We start from the raw sequence: 18,147 nt of genomic DNA, 5'->3' as shown, positions 1-18,147 counted from the left end.
TCCTCTTCCTTTTTTTCCCCAAAGCCCAAGTAGATAGTTGTATGTCATACTTGCACATCCTTCTAGCTGCTGTATGTGGGACATGGCCTCAGCATGGCCGGAGAAGCGGTGTGTCGGTGCGTGCCCGGGATCCGAACCCGGGCCACCAGTGGTGGAGTGCGCACACTTAACCACTAAGCCACGGGGCCGGCCTGCCACAATATTTTTAAAGCTTTCTTTTTTTTTAAGTGATGTACAGAGCTGCATAAAATCACTATTAAGTCAAAGGAAAAAAGTGCTATTTCAGTTACCTCCACTTATATAGAGCAGTGGTTTTCAATCTTGGCTATACCCTGGAATCACCTGGGCAGCTTTAAAAACTACTGATGCCTGCACTCTCCCTAACCCCACTAATAATCTGATTTATTTAATCTGAGCTGCAGCCCAGGCAATGAGAGTTTTAGAAGGTCCCAGGTGATTTTAATGGGCAGCTAAGATTGAAAACCCCTGAAACAGAACTTTTCAGTCCCTGGAAAACTATAATTTCTTAACATAGCATTCAAAAAATGTGTTTCTTTAGTAATTTTCTCAGGATGATTGAAATGCGAAAAAGGTTGGAACAAGTTTATTCCCTGTAAAGGGGGCAAGGACAAGGTCACTGTCAAGGGAGTAATTACCCTTGGCTTTGGAATTCTAATTACCTGCCTGCTAGGTCCACAAGGTTGATCTTGCTAGCAATTTCAGAGGGAAAGTTGTTCTCCAGGATTGCCTGAGGGAGAAAACACATTTAAAGCTTATCATTTGGAATAATGTGGTTTTCTTCCCCCTGGATATCCTAATTAAGGTGATATTTTGGATTTTGTCCAACTAAAGAAATCTGTACTTTTTTTAATTTAGATATAATTGACATATAACATTATATTAGTTTGAGATATACAATATTTCATGTTTGAATATATTGAGAAATGACCACAATGTCTAGTTAACATCCATCACCACATGTAATTACAACATATTTTTCTCGTGATAAAAATTTTTAAGATCTACTCTCTTAACAACTTTCAAATATACAATACATTAACTATTAGTCCCCATGCTGTACATTACATCCCCATGACTTATTTTATACCAGGGAGTTTGTACTCTTTTAACCCCCTTCACCCATTTTGCCACGCCATCCTACCCTGCCCTGCCTCTGGCAACCATCAATTTGTTTTCTGTATCCATGAGCTCGTTTTTTTTTTTTGTTAGTGATGTTGAACACATTTTCATGTACCTGTTGGCCATCTGTATACCTTCTTTAGAAAACTGTCTATTCAGACCCTCTGCCCATTTTTTAACAGGATTGTTGGTTTTTTTGCTATTGAGTTGTATGAGTTCTTTACATATTTTGGATGTTAACCCTTTATCAGATATATAACTTGCAAATATTTTCTCCCATTCAGTAGGTTGCCTTTTCATTTTGTTGATGGTTTCCTTTGCCATGCAGAGGCTTTTTAGTTTGATATAGTCCCCTTGTTTATTTCTGCTTTTGTAGCCAAAGAGATATTTTGGATTTTTACGTAACTCAAGAAATCTGTATTCTAATGTGCTCTGAATCAGATGAGCTCTCGATATCTGATAGATACAATCAGTAAACCCTGGGTCCTTACTTCATTAAAAATATGAACAGGATGTCCACAGAGGAAGCAGGCAAATCCCCACGAAGTCCTCTGAGCACAACTTTCAGGGGCACCAGGAATTTTAGCACAATTTACCAGGCAAATCGCTCAACTTCTCTTCAGGGCCTCAGACTCTCATCATTAGAGATCCACAGCAGTGGGGGGCCCTGATGGAGGTCTCTCTCTCTTGTTAACCTGAGTCACAGCATGTTAACTTGCTAGGGCAGGCACTCTGCCTCTCTCTTCAGGGGCATCCAGCCCTCAAGAGCAAAACTACTTTTCCTTTTTTTTTTTTTAATTCAATGTGGGGTTTTTTTGTTCGTTTGTTTTATTTTAATGTTGTGCATCCATTACCAAAATCCAGTTTTAAAACATTTCCCATAACCTCCCAAATTCCCTCAAGTCTGTTTGCAATCAATCAATATTCCTATCCCCAGTCCCAGGCAACTACGCATCAACTTTCTAGCTCTATAAATTTGTCTTCTCAGGGTATTTCATACAAATGGGATCACACAATGTCTGGCTTCTTTCACTGTGCATAATTATTCTGAGGTCATCATGTTGAGGCATGTATCAATAGTTCATTCATTTTTATTGCTGAGTACTGTTCCATTGTATGAATATACGATGGTTTGTTTATCCATTCACCTCTTGATGGAATTTGGCTGTTTCCAGTTTTGAGCAATCACAAATAAAGCTGCTATGAATACTTGTGTACAAGTCTTTGTATGGACATACAATTTCTTTTCTCTTAGGAAAATACCTCGGAGTGGAATGGCTGGATCATATGGTAGATATATGTTTAATTTTTAAAGAAACTGTTAAATTCTTTTCCAGAGTTGTGCCATTTTACATTCCCACCAGTAGTGCAGTGTATAAGAACTCCAGCTCCTACACATCTTGCCACTATTTATTATAATCACTCTTTTTAATTGTAGCCATTTTAAGTTGGGTAGTGGTATCTCACCTGGTTTTAATTTGCATTACCCTAATGATTAATGATGTTGAGCATCTGTTCAAATTTCTTCACTGAAGTGTCAGTTCAAAATTTTTGCCCACTGTTTTGAGTTGTTTTCTTATTACTGGGTTGACAGAGTTCTATATATATTCTGGATACAAGTCCTTTATCAGATGTATGTTTACAAATAAATTCTCCCTATCTGTGGCTTTTCTTTTTATTCTCTTAATACTCTTTCAAAGGGTAGAAGTTTTCCATTTTGACCAGTTCCAAATTTCAATTTGTTCTTTTGTTCAATTAGTGTTTTTAGTGCTGTATTTAAAAAATCTTGGCCTAATCCAAGGTCACAAAGGTTCTCCCATGTTATCTTCTACAAGTTTAATAGTTGTAGGTTTTACATTTATGTCTATGATCCAGTTTGAGTTAATTTATGGATAAAGTACAAGATATGGATCAAAGTTGTTTTTACTTTGTTTTGGGTTTTTTTTGCATATGGATATCCAGTGTTCCACTACTATTTGTTGAAAAAACTATACATTCTCCTGAATACTGAATTGCCTTTGCAACTTTGTTAAAAATCAGTTGCCTATATATGTGTGGGTCTATATTAGACTCTGTTCTGTTCCGTTGATCTATTTATCTGTCTTAACGTTAATGCCACTCCATCTTGATTACTTTAGCTTTATGCAGTAAATGGTTTATCCTGGAGAATGTTCCACATGCACTTGAAAATAACAAGTATTCTGTAGATGTTAAGTGGAATGTTCTTTAAATGTCAAGTCACACTGGTTAATAATGTTGCTCAAATCTTCTATATCCTTGCTGATTTCTGTCTAGTTGTTCTACCAATTATTGAAAGTGGGGTACTGAAATCTCCCACTATTGTTATTAAATTGTCTATTTCTCTTTTCAATTCTGTCAATTTTTCCTTTATGTATTTTGGGGCTCTACTGTTAGGAGCACATACATTTATAATTGTTATATCTTCTTGATGTATAAACTCTTTATCATTATGAAATGTATGTCTCTAGTATTTGTCTTAAAATCTATTTTTTATCTGACATTAATATAGTACTCTAATTCTCTTATGGTTACTATTTGCATGGTGTATCTTTTTCCATCCTTTTACTTCTAACCTATCTGTATCTTTGACTCTAAGGAGTGCTTCTTGTAGACAGCATATAGTTGGGTATTGCTTTTATCCAGTATAATTTGTACCTTCATCTGTTCACATGTAATATAATTATCGATACGTTCAAAATTATGTCTGTTTTCTATTTATTTTCTATGTCTCATGGTATTTTGTTCCTCTGTTCCTCTTTCACTGCCTTCTCTGTGTTAAATAAGTATTTTTAGTGCACCATTTTAATTTCTGATGATTTTTTTATTATATTTTTGAGCTATTTTCTTAGTGGTGGCTCTACAGATCACAATATGCATCCTAACTTATCATAATCAACTTCAAAATAATACTAACTTGGGGCCGGCCCGGTGGTGCAAGCGGTTAAGTGCTCGCGCTCCGCTGCAGCAGCCCAGGATTCGCAGGTTCGGACCCCAGATGTGCACTGACGTACCGCTTGTCAAGCCATGCTGTGGCAGCATCCCATATAAAGTGGAGGAAGATGGGCATGGATGTTAGCCCAGGGCCAGTCTTCCTCAGCAAAAAGAGGAGGATTAGCAGATGTTAGCTGAGGGCCGATCTTCCTCACAAAATGAAAAAAATAAATAAAATAATAATAATACTAATTTAATTCCTATAAAATATAGAAACTTTACTCCAATATATCTCCTTTTCTTCCTCATTCCTTTGTGCTATTATTGTCATATATGACACTATATATATGTACAATAATAACAGCATTATAATTGTTTTATACAATCTTATTCTTTTAATGACATTAGAAGAAATGAGCAAGAATATATGTATGTAGTTTTTTATATTTACCCACATATTTACCATTCTCAGCGCTTTTCATTGCTTCCTATAGACTTAAGTTACTATCTGATATCACTTTCTTTCAGTCTGAAAGATTTCATTTAGTTTTCTTGTAAGGGGGGCTGCTAGCAATGAATTCTGTTTTGTTTTGAATCTAGGAATGTTCTTATTTTGTCTTTTTTGAAAGCTAGTTTTGCTGTATATAGAAATCTTGGTTGACAGTTTTATTTTCTTTCAGCACTCTGTCTCCTGAGGTCCAGTGTTTCTGATGAGATGTCAGCCATCAGTCACGTAATTTTTCTCCTGTATATGATGAGTCACTTGTTTTCAAGATTTTCTCTTTTTCATTCAACAATTTGACTATGATGTGTCTAGGTATGGATCTCTTTGTGTTTATTTTACTTGGCGTTCTTAAACTTCTTAGATCTGTAGATTAATGATTTTCAACAAATTTGGGGATATTTTAGACATTATTTTTCAAAGTTTTATTATGCCTATTCTCTCTCCTCTCTTTCTGAGATTCCCATTACACTTATTTTGCAGATTTGATGTTGTCCCACAGCTCTGTGCGGCTCTGTTCATTTTTCTTCAGTCTTTTTACTTCTTCAAATTGGATGATTTTTTATGGGTCTATCTTCAAGTTTACTAATTCTTCTGCCATCTCAAATCTGCAACTGAGTTCCACTAGTGAATTTTCCATTTCAGTTATTATACATTTCAATCCCAGAATTCCCATTTAAAAAATTTTTTTCTATCATTTTATTGAAATTCCCTAGAGTCAATGTCATCATGTTTTCCTTTAATTCCTTAAACATGGTTTCCTTCAGTTCTTTGAACATATTCACATTAGCTGCTTTGAAGTTTCTGGGGGCTGGCCTGGTGGCGGAGTGGTTAAGTTCACACGCTCCGCTTCCATGGCCCGGAGTTCGCGAGTTTGGATCCCAGGTGCAGACCAATGCACCTCTTATCAAGCCATGCTGTGGCAGCGTCCCATATAAAGTAGAGGAAGATGGGCACAGATGTTAGCCCAGGGCCAATCTTCCTCAGCAAAAAGAGGAGGATTGGCATCGGACATTAGCTCAGGGCTAATCTTCCACACACACACACAAAAAGAATGAAGTCTTTGTATACTAAATCCAACATCTGGAGCACTTAGTCAGTTTCTGTTGACTGGATTTTTCCTGAGCCTGGGTCACACTTTCTTGTTTGTTTGTTTTTGCATGTCTAATAATTTTTGGTTGAATACTATTCATTTTAGATAATATATTGTAACAAATCTAGATTCTGATTTTTTCCTATCGAGGGTGGTGGTTGTTTTATTTGGTAATTGGTCTGGACTAAATCACTAAAATCTGTCTCCCCCACAATATGCAGCCAAAAAGGTGTCTGCTCAGTTTTTTCCCTTGTTTTTAATTTTAAGCTTGGCTTCTTAGGGACCACCCTGTGTCAGCATAGCTTAGAGCTCAACCAAAGATTGATCAGAAGTTGTAATTGAACACCTTGAGCCAATAAGACTTCCATTCTCTGTTGATGGATCTATGTGTGGGCAGGAGAATGCATTAAAAGTTCAGGCAGTTTTTAAGTTCACCCCAGCATTCATTAGCCATAGGGCCCTCTTGTGTCTCCTGTGCACATACATGCAGATTCTGTTGGTCAGGGCTGTGTGGGTGGCTTGAGCCCACTTAGTCTCTGCTGCATACGTGCACAGCTTCTGTTCCTCAGCATATGTGAGGATCTTATCAAGCCCCCTCTGGCTGTGTCATCTCCCAGAACCTCTGCTAAATCCCCAGATATTCTGCCAGTTCATTTCTTGCCTAAAACACACCCATAAACTCAGGCTAAGGGAGCCACTGGCCCTCCTTGTTTGCTTGCCACCAAGATCACCACTTTAACTGATGATTCCCCAAAGCAAGAGAACAACTGTGGCAGTGGCAGCAACAAAGCTGCTGGTTTTCACAGCCTTTTCTTCCCTGATTGAACAACCTTACTGATAGAGATTGGGGTGTGGGTAGGAACGGGAGCAGCCCAAGGCAGTACATCACACATTTGCGCTGTTTTTACCTGCAATTCAGTAGTTTTCCTGAATAAACGTTTTTCAGTTTACTATATGCCTGTGGTCTATTCTTAGAACAGAAATGGTTACTTTTGATGATTTTGTCCATCATTATAGTTGCTTTTGGGGGATAGGATTTGTCGACCTCCTCACTCCATTAGAATGAAAGTAAATCTTTTTTATTCTAATGCTTATTTTCATTTCAATGTTGCTTTTCATTTTAAATGCCATACTGATCACATACATATGAAAGTGCTTTGAAATGTTAAAAGCAAAATAAAAGTAGAAGATGTTTTGATTAGTCTTTATGAAATGCCTCTACCTTTTCTAGGTGTATAGCTTAATAGACTGTATATAGGTCCTCCTTACATTAGGTCATATCAGAGGACCTGTAAATTGAAGAGTAGGAGAAAAGGAAAAGAAATAGGAAAGGAGACAAGAAAGCAGTCAAAACGGACAAGGAGAGGAAGAAATCTAACCAAATATAAGAGGTAACCAACCTGTGTATAGTGGATAGTGAAGATGGCATGGGATCTGCTGCTGGCCTCATGAACATGGGTGGCTGCTGTGATTCTGTGTATACAAGGGAAGACAGTTAAAAGAAGGATTGTTTATGTATGGTGGATCCTTAAGGATCCATGGGGAACACAAGAAACTTTAGTGCTGAGGTTCACAGATGAGAATCATAAAACATCCACATTTAGTCCAGTATAGTTAGGAGAGTGGTCCAAAGAGGGCAGAAGCAGTGCTCTAGGTACTGATATCTGAGAATAAAAGGGAGTGTATCTTCATACTTAAAAAAAGTTCTAATGTGGTTTAGTAATAGAAAAATCAGAAATGAAAAGTGGAATACTAGAGTGTCATCAACATGGAAGACACACCCATTAAATCAGACAAGTGGAGGTAGAAAGCTTGCTGGAGAAGCTTCAAAGACATAAAAAGTAAGTTGTGGCTAAAAAGAGAATATTAATCTAAAGATTTTTATTTATTTTATTTTTTCCCCCCAAAGCCCCAGTGGGTAGTTGTACGTCGTAGCTGCACATCCTTCTAGTTGCTGTATGTGGGACTCGGCCTCAGGATGAACGGAGAAGTGGTGCCTCGATGCGCACCCGGGATCCGAACCCGGGCCACCAGCATCGCAGCGCGCGCGCTTAACCACCAAGCCACAGGGCCGGCCCGAGAATATTAATCTTATAGTGCCAGAAAGGCCTATATGAGATCTTGAATTATGTCAATGTCATGCTTAAGCCTGATGGAATTCATAGCCTCCCTCAGAAACTCACTCTAATGTTAACCCTTAAAGTCAGGAGAGTCTTTCCTTTATCTAAATCTAAGTCAATCATGCTTCAGTTTAAGACCATCTCATTGACTTCTGTTCTCAGAAAAGCTGGAGAAATGAAGAAAAGAGTCAAAATCTAGAGGCTGGTCTCATGATTCAAAGATAAAAAGGAAAGGTGAAGCCTGAAACTTAAAGATCAAGGAACTCAGACCAGAAGCAAGTGCCTCTAGGAGAGTTCCATGAAACCCAAAGAGTAGAATGTTCAATTTAAATTTATTCCTTTAGGGCCGGCCCTGTGGCTTAGCAGTTAAGTGCGCACGCTCTGCTGCTGGCAGCCCGGGTTCGGATCCCGGGCACGCACCAACACACCGCTCCTCTGGCCATGCTGAGCCTGCGTCCCACATACAGCAACTAGAAAGATGTGCAACTATGACGTACAACTATCTACTGGGGCTTTGGGGGAAAAATAAATAAAATTATGAAAAAAATAAATAAAAAATAAATTTATTCCTTTATGTTCAATTAATTTGTACATGTTATAATAGGGTAAATAGGAGACTCTAAATTCCTCCCCTTTTAAAAAAAAGGCTACTTTTTCAGGCATATATACTAATAATATTCTGGGTATTTCATAGTAATTAACAAGATGAAATGTTATCACAATTTACAATAGCTTTTAGGAGACTCTACAGCCCTTAGGAATTCATAGCAGATTCAAAACAGTCTTTTTTGGGTAACTTCTACAAGTGTACAAAACTAGAAGAAAAATGGTTTTCTGAAACATTTTACACGATATTGGTCTTATCTCTATCAAGCCTGAGGAGAAGACAATGCAGGTGAGAATCTTTTCTTTGATCAAAATAGCAGAAGTTGTGTATTATAAGACAAAGCACTAACTCTCTGGGCTTACTGCTTAATATTATTATATCTCGGACAAACTCCAGCTTCAATACTAGTGAGAAGAGCACTAAATCTTAGTCACTGCACCTTGCCGTGGGTACATTACTGTTCTGAGACAGGCCTCTTGATTGTTAGTGTGGGGAGCTGCAGAGAGAAGTGTCATCATACACTCCAAAAGGGGATGAGAACACAGAAGAATGAGGATGACAGAATGACAGGAACAAACTGGTTACCTGTTTGCTATTCCCTCCTCCAAGAGTTGAATTACTTGCTTATAGTTGGTAACTACGTGTTGAGACAAACCTATCACATTTGTGAAGGGGGAGAAAAGAAATTAAATAAAATTTTTGGTAAAGTTTAACCTTTTCCTGTAGGTGTTTAACTTTATTATTCCTATTTCATATCATTTGATAGACATGAGGGAATTTTCTAAGTTCATTCAGATAATAAATTAAATCAACAGATATTTATTGGAAGCCTACTATCAGGCATTGTGATAGGCTCTGAGAACATAGGTCTATGCCCTCACAGCGATTATAGTCTAGAATTCATACAGTAGTTATGCTAACAACAACAAAAACAAAAATAATTCCTTACAATTTTGCTACATAGGTTATAAGAAAAGTTCTCATATATTACTTCATTTGGCCCTCACTAAATTCCTGAAATGCACAGGTACTATGTGCTCCACAAAATGGCAGACTCAGTTTGGCATACAAAACATACAGTATACATGCCCCTATCTTCCTACAGTTTACAATCATGAGAAGTTATACTATACAAGACAATCTGGCCAAGTGCCACAGGAGTAGAAGAGATACTAAATGCTAAGGAGATAAGAGGAGAGGTCAGGGAAGGCTCCACGCAGGAAGTGAGACTTGAATTTGGCCACTGTAGAACAGGTAGGATTTAGATAGGTGAAGAGTTGTTTAAGGGCATGAAAGTAAATCTTCATGGCTGGTTACTGATCAAGTCAAAAAGGGCCTTCACAACTGTGCTAGCGAATCTCTACATTAGAGATTCAGGAACAAAGTAACTTCACAGGCTCACTGCTGAATGCAATTACACTAAAAATTAGCAAAGTAATTTAAACATTGGATTGTTTTGTATTAAGGAATTATTCTTATTATTTAAATGTGATAATAGTTTTGTGGGTATGTTTAAAAAAATTCCTTATCCTTTAGGGCTACATACGAAAATATTTATAGATGAATTGATGTGACATCTGGAATTTGCTTCAAAATAATATAGGATGAGGGAAAGTGGACAGAAGTGTATAGAGAGCAGGATTGGCCAAGGGTTAATGGTTATTGTGAGTGGGTAGTGAGTACATGGGGGTTCATTATAGTAGTTTATTTTTGTGTATGGTCAAAATTCTCTATAATACAAAGAGTTTTAAAACTGTAACCAAAGATAGAGATCTTCTGCTTTTGGTAATGGCAAATTAGATAAAATAAACCAAGCCTTCCACTAAAGACTATTAGAAAAAGCTGGACATGGAAATATATCCAAGGAAAACGAAAACACTAACTCAAAAAGATATCTGCATACCCATGTTCATAGCAGCATTACTTACAATACCCAAGACGTGGAAACAACCTAAGTGTCCATCGATGGATTAACGGATAAAGAAATTATAGCATATATATATACAACAGAATATTATTATACCATAAAAAATGAGGAAATCCTGCCATTTTTGAAAACATTATGGACCTTGAGGGCATTATGCTAACTGAAATAAGTCAGACAAAGAAAGACAAATACTGTATGATCTCACTTACAGGTGGAATCTAAACAAAAAACAAAAAGACAAGAACTCACAGAAAAAGAGATCAGATTTGTGGTTAGCAGAGGTGGGAGGGGGGATTGGATGAAGGTGGTCAAAATACAGACTTTCAGTTATATGATAAATAAGTAATGTACAACATGATGACTATAGCTAACACTGCTGTATAATATAGAGGAAAGTTACTAAGAGTAAATCCTAAGAGCCCACATAATAAGAAGAAACTTTTTTTTTTGCTTTTTCTTTTTAATGTATCTATATGAGATTATGGATGTTAACTAAACTTATTATGGTAATCGTTTCATAATATCTGTAAGTCAAACCATTATGCTTGTTGTTCACCTTAAACTTATACTGTGATGTATGTCAATTATATCTCAATAAAACTGGGAAAAAATTAAACAATAAAGAAGGTCCTGAGACAAAAAAAAAGAAAAAGCTGGACAAAATATAAAAGACATCAGCTTGAAGGCACCAAGGGACAACCAGATAGTAAAAAATCTAGGCCATATAGTGAGGGAAGATGGGAGCCCAGAGAGATAAGCCCAGCATCTGGAGATACTTTTCCCCTAGGGCATTTGTCCAATCTTGTGGCTGAAAGTAGTTCTCTTGACAATCTCATAAAACCATGGAGACACAGATTGAAGTTCAAAGCCCACCAAGAGTGCGCCCTATGGAATCCCACTTCTTTGGGTTGGCAACCTGAAAGGCTAAAACACAGGAATAAGATTAACTTAGAAGTAAACAGCCTTTGAAGGGATTTCAGCTAAGCTTTGAACATTCTCAATCCTTAGAACTGGACTGAGGTGATTCTGGATCATTAGTGCGTGTAGGAACTTGGCACAGTATGTCTTTTGTACAGGAAGATATTATTGTCCTAGATCTTCAAATTATTTCTACAAACAATTTAGCAAATACCATCTGGCACAAAATTATAACAAAATAAACACACAAGTAGATCTGGCAACATAAATGAAAATCAGCAAAAATAATAGGCAACAGAAAGAGACCCAAGAAAGATCCAGATATTGAGTTATCAGTAACTTTACACCCTGCTTATTATTTTCAAGGAGCTAAAAGACAAATTATAAAATTTCACAGAAAATTGGAAACTATACTGAAAGGATCAAATGGAGATTTGAGAAATGAAAAGTACTATAAGTGAAAATAAGAACTCAACATATAAGTCTAACAGCAGGTTAGACACAGCTGAAAAAAGAATTGTGAAGAGGAAGACAGGTCAGAAACATATATCCAAAATAAAATACAGAGAGACAAAAGATAAAAAATACAGAAGAGAGGGTAAGAATCATAGAGTATACAGAGAATAAGTCTAACATACCTGTAATGGGAGTTCCAAAAGGAGAGAGTAGGGTAAAAGCAATATTAGAAGAAGTATTGGCTAAGAAATGTCCAAAACTAATAAAAAGATATAAAACCAGAGATTCAAGAAGCCTGGCACAATTAAAAAAAAAAAAATCAAACTCCACCCCTAAGTACTTCACGGTAAACTGTTGAAAATAAAAGACAAAGTAAAAAATCTTAAGAGAATTACTGAATGATGACTTCTCAACAGAAACAATGGAAGGCAGAAGACAATGGAATAATTTTTAATTGCCAAAAGAAAATAATCATCAACTTGAAATTCTATACTCAGTGAAATTCTCCCTCAAAAGTAAGAAGAAATGAAGATATTTTCAATCAGTTGAAAGCCAAGAGAATTTGTCAGTAGCAGACCCAGACTAGAGAAACACCAAAGATTATTCTTGAGGCTGAGGGAAAATCCCAGATAAAAGGCAGGAGATTAAAAAAAAATTAAGAGCCATGAAAATGGCATATGAATCAACACAGGATAAATGGAGTTCAAGTCTTCCATGGGTCTTTCATTATCTAGGAAGAAGTAAAATTAGCAGTTAACATTAGACTTTGATAAGTCAATGATCCATGTTGTAATCTCGTGCGTAACTACTAAAATAACAGACAATGTGTAAATAATAAGCTAACAGAGAAGAAATATGGAATACGGATAATTTTAAAAATTAATCAACCCAAAAGACAAGAAAGTAGAAAATAAGAAACATAAAACAGGCAAGGTAAAGAGAAAACAAAAGGTAGTAGTGGATTTAAACCCAAATGCAATTAGTAAGTATATTAAATTTAAACAGACCACATGCTCAAATTAAAAGACCAAAATTGTGATGCTAGATAAAACAAAGCAAAAGCCAAATAAATATTTTTATAAGAAACACATCTAAAACATATGCATACAGAAAAGTTGAAATGGTAAAACCTTCCTGAAATGGTAAAAACTTTCTCCACAAAAGAACCCAACTGTTCCTACTTAATAGCAAGACCTAGCCTAATGGAATAACACAGATGGTACCAAACATCAATGCTTGATGAGGAAGCAGCTCAGACCTGCCCCATGTCTGACATCTCCCCACCTCCCTCACTTTCACCACCAATGGAAGAAAAAGTACCCAGAAAAGGAGACTGGCTGACCTGGGAATCAGTCCAGGCCCTGATGGAACTGGCACTGCAGACGCAACCTTATTCTAGGCCACTTTCCCCCCCATTGACCATGCTTGAAACACACTGGCTTCCTTGAAATCACCAAGCCCTTCCCTCAGGGCTCTAGCTCAGGCTGCTCCCTCTACCTGAAACACTCTTCCCCTCACTACACCATTCCTCACATGACTGGTTCCTGTATCCCCTCAGCGTTCAGCTTAAAATGTTACCTCCTCGGAGAAGCTTTTGCCACCACCCCATGCAGACGGGTCGCCCACACCACCCAAAGTTCTTTTCCATCACTACATCTATTTATTTTTTTATTAGCTTTTATCACAACTTGTAATTAAGTGCTTGTTTTCTGACTCACTCCAACAAGACTGTAAGCTTTCCTGTGAGGGCAGGACTGTCTTTTCTATTTATCGGTACATATCCAGTGTCTAGTACAGTAGCTGGCACATAGTAAGTATTCGTTTTACATTTGTTGAATGAATTATTGACCATTAGGAGAGCTTCCCAGGCTTCAGTTTGGTCTCAGACCTCCAGGACCACAGAGGCTCACCTTGTACATAGGGCCCCATCTCCGGATGTTCCCTGACCCGCAGGGGGTAGGACTTTTTTTGATTAGATTGCTTCAACAGATCCTGCACCCGTTCATTATAGATTTCTAGGAAACTAGAAAGAGACAAGTAGAAAAAGGCACATAATTAGATTTTTGAAAAATGGTGACATATTTTGAAAATTGGGATTTGGAAAAAGGGAATATAATTAGATTTTGAAAAAGGTGGGAAAAACACTAAGCCAAGGATCAGAAGGTCCTAGTTCTTGTTCCATTTCAACCTATGACACTCTAAGACCTTGATCACACCAGGGTTCCTCCTTGAGTCTCTTTCTACATGTGTACGATAGGGCTTTTAGCATTGGCTGTCAGCACTCCACTGCTCTAGGTTTACATTGTCAGTGCTGATTCAAGTTTAGCCTTCAACAGGCTATTTCAGCATGGTTTTAGGGCATGCTGCCATCAGCCTGTGCGTTGATCAGGCCGCCACAGCACAGAGTCAATAAGCTTGTTTCTTAAAGTGATTTTCAAATGCGATATTTGAGCTCGGTTGCACTGTGACGGCATCTCAAGGCCCACTGCTGAGCAATGAAGGAAGCTAAGTGAGAAGGGTTCGGGCCCCATCCCTAATTTAAGTAGGACAATTCTCATCTTACCTGTTTTATACACCAGGATTCTGTATAAGATATACTCTATCTTATAGCTATCTACTGGCATTTTATTCCTTTTTAAAATAGTAACACAGCTACAATTCTTTATTAAAATCAGTAAAGATTTTGTTAAACAAGAAAATGGACTTTTCACAGAAAGGTCTTCCTCACCAAGAACATGGATACACGCCTGTGGAGCCAGCAGGCAGAAACAAAGGCTCCAGCTCAAAACTGATCTCTACAGACACTCCTCTCATAAATTGTTTCTCCCTAACTTTGTCATATCTGAACACAGGAACCCCAGCTGTCTCTTAGAATAGTGGTTCCCAGATTTCATGGATAGTAAAACATTTAATATGTGTGTGTGTGTGTATATATACATGTATCTGTGTATATATATGTGTGTGTATATATATGTGTGTGTGTGTATATATATATCCACATATATAGGTTTGCAAATTTTTACTTTACAAACAAAAAATGTAAAAATCGTGTTCACAATCATTTAACTTTTAAAAAGTACATTTATTCTTTTCGGGGTGATGAAAACGTTCTGGAATTAGTGATGATGGTTGGACACTTATCATCATAAAAATCACTGAACTGTACACTTTAAGAGCATGAATTTTATGGTACATGAATTATATCTCAATTTTTTTAAAAAGAACATTAAACACTAGAAAAATAGAATACAGGGGCTGGTCTGGCAGTGTAGTGGTTAAGTGCATGCGCTCTGCTTTGGCAGAGGGGGGTTCGCGGGTTCAGATCCCAGGCGCGGACCGACACACTGCTCGTCAAGTCATGCTGTGGCAGTGTCCCATATAAAGTAGAGGAAGATGGGCACAGATGTTAGCCCAGGGCCAGTCTTTCTCAGCAAAAAGAGGAGGATTGGCAACAAATGTTAGCTCAGGGCTAATCTTCCTCACACAAAAAAAAAGAAAAATAGAATACAGAGAATTAACAGCAATTGGTAACCTCATGCCAACATTTTCATTACAGACTGGTTAAAACTTCATCTTGGAGTAGCCAGCCCTAGTCTGAGAACCAGAGTTTGGGAACCACTGCCCTGGAGAACCCAGTAGTGGGCTAGAAGAGAAATTCTAAAAGCTAGCATGACCCTGTACAGAAAGTAAAGGTAAGGAAACCAGGCAGCCAGGGCACACTGGTCCACAGGAGGAGACATCTGCTTGTTAAGCTCGAGGATAGGAATTAAGTTTCCTACAACCCAAGGACCCATGTACGTTTCTCATCTCCCTGTACTGCAAGATAGTTTTGCTGTGGCTTTTCTCCATTCCTCTGGATGACTCCAGAAGCAAAGAGAGGACAACTGAACATACTAGAATTTGGAGTAGAAATAGAATAGAAACGTTTTAGGCTCCAGAGCCTGACAGGTTCTTACCTTACTTTTATCCTACAGGAAGAAGGTGGTGGGGCATGGTCTTCCTCCCTGATGAAGAGACCCTGCACAAACCAGAAGGTTGGGGTTTCATTGAAAGGAGTATACAAGGGACACCTACTTTGACAGGATTGAGTCAAAAAAGAGTCTATACCTCACATATCCGCGGCGTCAGACCAACAGAGGCCTGGAGAACAGAAGAAAGGAAAGCATTACTATTCACTCATGGTGATGCTCTCCCTCCAACACCCAGGAACCATCCTCAGCATGGGGATAGGTACGTGGGCTCATTGCGCTAGCCTCTTCACTTCAGGCAGTTTCACTAGCGGTATGTAGAAGACTCTATTTGCCAGTGCTCTCAGGAGACACTCACAGGAGGAATGCACCAGATGAGAGGCCGATCACCACATGAGAAGGACAAGAGGAGAAGCTAGCAAACTCATGCAATGAAGGTTACATCCTTCCCAGATAAACCCACTTGACCACTGTGGTCCCTCCCAGAACCTTACCTCCCACCCCTACACACACAGGAGGACTCGAGTACATAGGTGTTCAAAATACACATTTAGAGAGAAGCGGTTTCTTTTTTCATCTTGAATTCAGTGCTAACTTGTACTCAGGTTAAGGACATTAGACCCCAGGTCTAGTGGGCATTTTCTTCTTTTAATTTCATATATATCAATCACACTAAACATGGACATAGTAATCAATGAGCTGGGCCCCAAGGCAGCAGGGATAATCTTTCAGGAGGAATGGTGTCCTAGAGAATCTACCTGTGTAGTGTTATTTTTCACCCTCCCCACCAGTTCATCTCACCAGGGTACTTCTAAACCTAAAACAAAGAGGCATTCTTAAGGCACTCTACCTTCCTAATTTTCCACGATAAAGGAAGGCTCTCACGAGTCCTACCCACTTGTGAAAGCCCCCATCCCAGTAGTTGGTTCCCCTGCTTCTTTCTAACACGTGTAGTCCCATTTCTACACAACCCTAGTCAGCACTTAAGATTCAGCCAGGAGGCCCGGTGCCTTAGCGGTTAAGTGCCCACGCTCTGCTGCTGGCGGCCCGGGTTCGGATCCCCAGGCACTCACCGACACACCGCTTCTCTGGCCATGCTGAGGCCGCGTCCCACATACAGCAACTAGAAGGATGTGCAACTATGACATACAACTATCTACTGGGGCTTTGGGGAAAAAATAAATAAAATAAAATAAAATTAAAAATTAAAAAAACAAAAAAAGAACTTTAAAAAAAAAAAAAAATTTTAGGGCCGGCCCCGTGGCATAGCAGTTAAGCGTGCGCACTCCACTGCTGGCGGCCCGGGTTCAGATCCCAGGTGCGCACCGATGCACCGCTTCTCCGGCCATGCTGAGGCCGCGTCCCACATACAGCAACTAGAAGGATGTGCAGCTATGACATACAACTATCTACTGGGGCTTTGGGGAAAAAATAAATAAATAAATAAAATTATAAAAAAAAAAAAAAAAGATTCAGCCAGGGGCTTGTCCACACCAAAAAGTTAAAAAGCTTCAAGTAATGAACTTGAAAATGATATGAGGAATTCAGAAGGACTGACAAAGTCTACTTCATCAAAGGGAGTTGTAAAATTCTAATGTTCTTCAGAGTTTAATAAAGAGAGGCTAATTATTCAAAGTTTACCTTTCAATTAAAGTGCTGAGAAACCCATTCTTAATACAGAAGAGGGCCCGTTAAATCTTGTTCAAGTTGACTGACTATGGAACTCACATTCTCTCTCTCAGTGGCAAGGACAATGCAAGATTCAGGCTTGCTGTGGCATTAGGAAGATAGACATTCCAGTACCAATACTCACTGGGGTCCCCAGCATGGTGTATGTCTTCCCAGAGCCTGTCTGCCCATAGGCAAAAAGGCATATGTTGTAGCCTTTGGCAGCTCCAGACAGTACTTCAGTCCCCAAATCCTGGAACACCTGTAACAACAAAAGTAGAGAGCATGTCACTGTGGTCCTTCTTCCCATAGCAGATTTAGAATTATTTTTTAATCTAAAAATACTATAAAATGTTTCAAACATACACGACTATAAATTCCCCACCATTTCACAAGAATCAATTCAGTTTCAGAAAACAATTGCTAATAAAAATTCATTCAGCCAGGCATTCATTCAAATATTTTTAAAGTGCTTACTGTATGCTGGGTACAACGTTAGACACTGAAGATACAAAATTGATATGGTCTCTAATCTTAAAGCAAAGAGAGTCTGGGAGAAGAGCAAAGACACAGAGGCAAATTAGAGAAGAACCACCATGTACATTAATTCTTTTTCCTTTCCATCACAAGAAAATGATTAATACAGTTAATTGGTAAAGTTACAATGAAATATTGCACGGTAACATAGCATACAAATTCAGAGTCTCAAGATACCACACAGAGGACCAGGTAAGCCCAGAAGTTAGGAAGGAGCTTCCCCTACAGGTCCATTTTCTATATGCTCCCTCCTCAGATT

At 38.3% G+C, this 18,147-nt stretch overlaps 1 protein-coding gene across 7 annotated transcripts in view; it reads right to left on the bottom strand.

Annotated features, from left to right (window-relative positions):
* The window catches only part of STARD9 (StAR related lipid transfer domain containing 9), a 119,733-nt gene that overhangs the window by 48,327 nt on the left and 53,259 nt on the right, over positions 1-18,147 (bottom strand). For all 7 annotated transcript variants that reach the window (XM_087425982.1, XM_087425947.1, XM_014780610.2 and 4 more), the window contains 7 exons: positions 17,497-17,613; positions 15,823-15,855; positions 15,672-15,733; positions 13,626-13,738; positions 9,000-9,069; positions 7,088-7,160; positions 681-748 (listed from right to left, as the gene is read on the bottom strand). In XM_087425982.1, the coding sequence (XP_087282108.1) occupies positions 681-748; positions 7,088-7,160; positions 9,000-9,069; positions 13,626-13,738; positions 15,672-15,733; positions 15,823-15,855; positions 17,497-17,613 (536 nt within the window). The remainder of the gene's footprint in view (positions 1-680; positions 749-7,087; positions 7,161-8,999; positions 9,070-13,625; positions 13,739-15,671; positions 15,734-15,822; positions 15,856-17,496; positions 17,614-18,147) is intronic.

The sequence above is a fragment of the Ceratotherium simum genome, chromosome 3, assembly GCF_057802395.1.
Source record: "Ceratotherium simum simum isolate JZ-2026a chromosome 3, ASM5780239v1, whole genome shotgun sequence".
In the NCBI taxonomy this organism is placed as follows: Eukaryota; Metazoa; Chordata; class Mammalia; order Perissodactyla; family Rhinocerotidae; genus Ceratotherium; species Ceratotherium simum.
The sequence above is the reverse complement of the archived record's forward strand: the minus strand, read 5'-3'. Positions and strand labels throughout refer to the sequence as shown.